General features: G+C 38.1%; 1 protein-coding gene across 1 annotated transcript; it reads left to right on the top strand.

The window, feature by feature from the left end:
• The first annotated feature begins 283 nt into the window (after nucleotides 1–283).
• Nucleotides 284–3,129, top strand: LOC107843413 (tyrosine-specific transport system). Its single transcript, XM_047398608.1, has 8 exons — nucleotides 284–548; nucleotides 634–822; nucleotides 1,358–1,748; nucleotides 1,857–1,994; nucleotides 2,089–2,248; nucleotides 2,433–2,591; nucleotides 2,665–2,797; nucleotides 2,892–3,129. Exons 1-8 carry the CDS (start codon nucleotides 396–398, stop codon nucleotides 3,081–3,083), a joined length of 1,515 nt encoding a protein of 504 aa, XP_047254564.1. The 5' UTR covers nucleotides 284–395; the 3' UTR covers nucleotides 3,084–3,129.
• Nucleotides 3,130–4,288: the final 1,159 nt, after the last annotated feature.

Below are 4,288 nucleotides of genomic sequence, written 5' to 3'. Positions count from 1 at the left end.
CATTCTTTCCGTATTCTAAGCGGTGAACATAATGAAAATGATAATTTGTTTTTGATAGTTTTTAAAATCTATGGGTATAAATTATGCTTCTATTATTTTTTTGAAAAAAGTAAAATATATTTTCAAAAACTATATTGAAATACAATGTGACTCAATATAAACATCACCTAAATCTGATTTCTCAAAATTATTTAGGAATCCATTGCCAAACGTTACTTTAGTATGTTTTGTATTTTAACAAAACATGTGTTTCAATAACTCAGTTTGTGGCCCCGGAGTTAATTTCAACCTCATCATCCGCATGTACTAGAAGATGTAGTAATAATTGAAAACTTATTCAACCAACCAACCAACCAACGGCAGTTCCAAAGATTCTGCCTCTTCGAATCTAGCTCATGGATATTCATTACCTAGCTTCACCCTACTTCACTAATAATGGAAAGATCGTCAAAAGAAATTATGAATCAAGATCACGTTCTGGATGGGCAAAATTATCATTATGGCATCAAGAGAAGAAGACAATTCTCTTGAAATATAGAATGTATGATGTCACTAATCTCTCTAGCTAGCTGTCACTTCAACTTTCACTTGTCATAGATAACCTGACACTTGGAATTTGTAATTAATCAGCAGCTCCTATTATCAGAAAAGCCAACGCCAAATTGTTGGAAAATTTCAGCAACAAAAGGGGGGAAAGAATGCTCGGAAGAGGCTCCGAAAAGTTGCAAGAAAAAAGGGACAGTAGCTGGTGCTGTTGCTCTAATCATTGGAACAAGTATTGGTTCTGGGATCCTTGCCCTTCCCCAAAAAACTTCCCTGGCGGTAACTAACTATGCTTCTTTTTGTAAATTCAGGTCATCATATTATTAACTTCAAACTAGATATCATGGGCCACTGTACCTCGATTTTGAGTGGCAATAATGGAAAGTCCTTTAACGTAAATAGTGTTGTTTTTCTCTCTCACCATATGACTAGTAAAAGAACCTCTCTCGTCACAATGACATTTTCTTTCTTTTTTAATAACAATGATGTTTGAATCAGTTCGTGCGCAACTTGGGTCTTTCATTATGTACCTGCTACCTCCCATTGAAGCAGATGTACCAAGTAAATGCATCCACCAAGCCTTAACCTCTATATTTAGAATAATATTCGTGGATGGAAATTGAACCTCTATAATTGTTATGCTAGTCAAAAGAAATAAGCAGAAACATATAACCATTTCGTTAATAAGTAGATTTTTAAGTATTGCTAGTTGCTTAAATGAGTAGGACGTAGAACGGTGGATTCGATAGCAGAAAGTAAAGATTAACCTTATTCTTGGCCAAGATTACAGCATTGTTTATCTTGGCAATTGCAGGGACTAATCCCAAGTTCAATAGCTATGACAATGTGTTGGGCATTTCTACTGATCGAAGCACTTCTGCTAGTTGAAATCAATGTGGGTTTACTCAAAAGGAACAAAGTGAAATTTGAAGAGAGTGAACTAGAGGTCATTTCCATTAGAACAATGGCTGAAGAAACACTAGGAGAATGGGGTGGAGCCTTGGCTACTGTAACCTATGTCTTCTTAGGATATACTTCAATGATTGCTTACATTTCCAAGTCGGGGGAAATCCTCTGCCATTTGATCAATCTCCCGGAATCAGTTTTGGGCTTTCTCTTCACTTCCCTCTTCACAATTCTCATATCTGTATGTGGGACAAAAGCCATTGATCAAGTCAACCAGTGGCTCACTGCTCTTATGATAGGTAACTATGATGAATTCAGCTAGCTTTTCTTGTATTTGATCACTGATCAATGAAAGCAAAAAAGGGTCATCTAAAAAGTCCACGAAAATGTGAAAAAATTCCAAACAGGACTGCTTGTGGCAATTGAGGTTCTAATCATTCTGTATGGAGGGTGGTCAGGAGATGAAGGAAGCAGTGACTGGGGAGAAGTTCCGCCAGTAATACCCGTATTAATATTCTCTTTGGTCTACCATGATCTAGCACCTGGTGAACTAACAGAAACAAATTTTTCCAAGTGTTTTCTCCTTTCTTTTCTTTCTCACCAATTTGTGATTGATGTGTGTTCTTGCTTTGGTAGCAGTTCTGTGTGCTTACTTGGAAGGTGATCTGAAACGAATAAGAGCTTTAGTGTTGATTGGTGGTCTGGTTCCACTCCTGGCATTGCTTGTTTGGGATGCAATTGCCTTTGGCCTTTCATCCCAGGTTGATCACGTTGCTGACCCTGTTGAATTACTCCTGAGGTCGTTTTACACTCTTGATCGACTTTTTATCAAGTGCATTACCAAATCTTAACTGATAATGAGTGTCTTGACTTGCAAACAAGACGCATGTGGAATGACATCATATGGGCTATCTCTTAGGTGACGTCATTTGAACTGCTAGCATATAGAAGTTACACTCTTTTCTTAAACAAAACATTTTCAGGGTGAAATGGAGTGGTGTGTCATATATGGTACAGGCATTCTCCCTTCTAGCTGTGGGAACATCTCTAATTGGTACTCTTCTAAGTTTCTTTGAGTTTCTCAAGGAACAACTCAATAACCTTGATCTGCAACCAGATGTATACACCAGATCAATTTACAGGTAACATTTGGTTTCTTGTGCTTAGTGCTTGATTCTTAGAGTATCTAAGTACTTTAATCTGAGTTACTAGCAGTTCTCAGCTCCGTCTAAGAACATGGTGGAGAAGAAACAATTTAGGCTTTACAGCAATAGCAATTGCCGCTGCTCCCCCTCTTCTTGTGTCAACAACAATTCCAGATGCATTTTATGCTGCGACAGATATAGCAGTGAGTTTTAACTTTCACATCTTATTCAATAAAACTAGCTAAAATTAGAAAATCCTGATGATAGTAACGTTTCATTATAATGTAATGTTTGCAGGGTGGTTACTGCATGACAATACTGTATGGCATCCTGCCACCAGCAATGGCATGGGCTATGCTTAATAGCGAAGGCCAGGACAGTGAAATGATGATATCAAGAGCTCGACCTGCCCTTCTCTCTGTAGGACTAGTTGCTTGTGCGATAGTTGCACTCCAAATTCTTCAAGACTTCTCTATGTCGCATTCTTGAACTGTATAAGACTGATGAGTAATTACAGATAGAAACATCTTCTCAAGACCATAGAAAGCAAAAGCATCCTGAGACTGCAAATTTATCAACAGAAAGACAGTCACTCCTCTTTCTACTTCGCACAACATAAAACATGCAGATAAAAGTTCATTGATATCTCCTCGGCTTCTAGATAAATAAGAACCTGACATGCCTGAACACTGAATACAGGTAGGAAGGAGCTCGAATGAGTTGCTTTATTCAACAGACCAAGACATAAATAATGATAACAAACATACAATACAAACGGAGAACATCCATCGGACTGATAGGAGAACCATCAACGCGAGGGGGGAGGGGGGGGGGGGGGGGGGGGCGCATAAATCTGCAAAATGACATTAAGCATGACCCACTACAACCACAGAATATCTTAGTTGGTCACTGCGGTTATGTGCCTCAGAAGCATCTGGGCAACATCAGAGGAGACTCTTAACGCTTCAGAAACATGTTATCATCGGAAGCGACTTTTGTTATCATCACGTAGAAACATGTTACGAGCAGAAAAGTAACCATATTAAGGATCTAAGAGGACAAGAAAACATATAGATGGGTTTGTTCAAATTACAACACTGTAATGTCATTTCTGTTGGGTTCAATTGGTGTGAATGAAAAATGGAGGGACACAACCTTTTATGAAAAAATATATAGTTTTGGAAAAGGAGTGACTGTTCAGACAGTTGTGTCTGTTCAAAAAAAGATACAATGTTTCGAATGAACAGACATGGCTTACCTTTTCGGACGAACCATTACCACATTTCGAAAGGGGCACTTGATGGCTATATAAACCTGCATTTATCCACAGGTTTTGGTATGAAAAATTTTCTGAAATACAAACTCTTCTTGTCTTCAAAACATTCCTTGTGATCAATCAAATCGTTGAGTGAGTTCGACGAATCCAATTATTTGAGGTACCACTATAATTAGATTGAAAGTCATTTTATCCTGAGAGGAAGATTCCAAAACCTCGGGTACAGTGAGGGAAATTATTCCTTAAGGACACAAGATTCCAAAACCTCGGGTACAGTGAGGGAAATTATTCCTTAAGGACACTCCGTGAAGTTGGGGGACTTGGCTTTACATTTCTGTTTCATCTTAATTTCTGAAAAAATAAAACACACTTCTTGGAAAGATCACTTTGATCTTGTGTTGAGGGTGTTGTTGTACTT

The sequence above is a fragment of the Capsicum annuum genome, chromosome 10 (assembly GCF_002878395.1).
Source record: "Capsicum annuum cultivar UCD-10X-F1 chromosome 10, UCD10Xv1.1, whole genome shotgun sequence".
NCBI lineage: Eukaryota > Viridiplantae > Streptophyta > Magnoliopsida > Solanales > Solanaceae > Capsicum > Capsicum annuum.
Note: the sequence above shows the minus strand (reverse complement) of the source record. Positions and strands in the feature narration are given on the sequence as shown.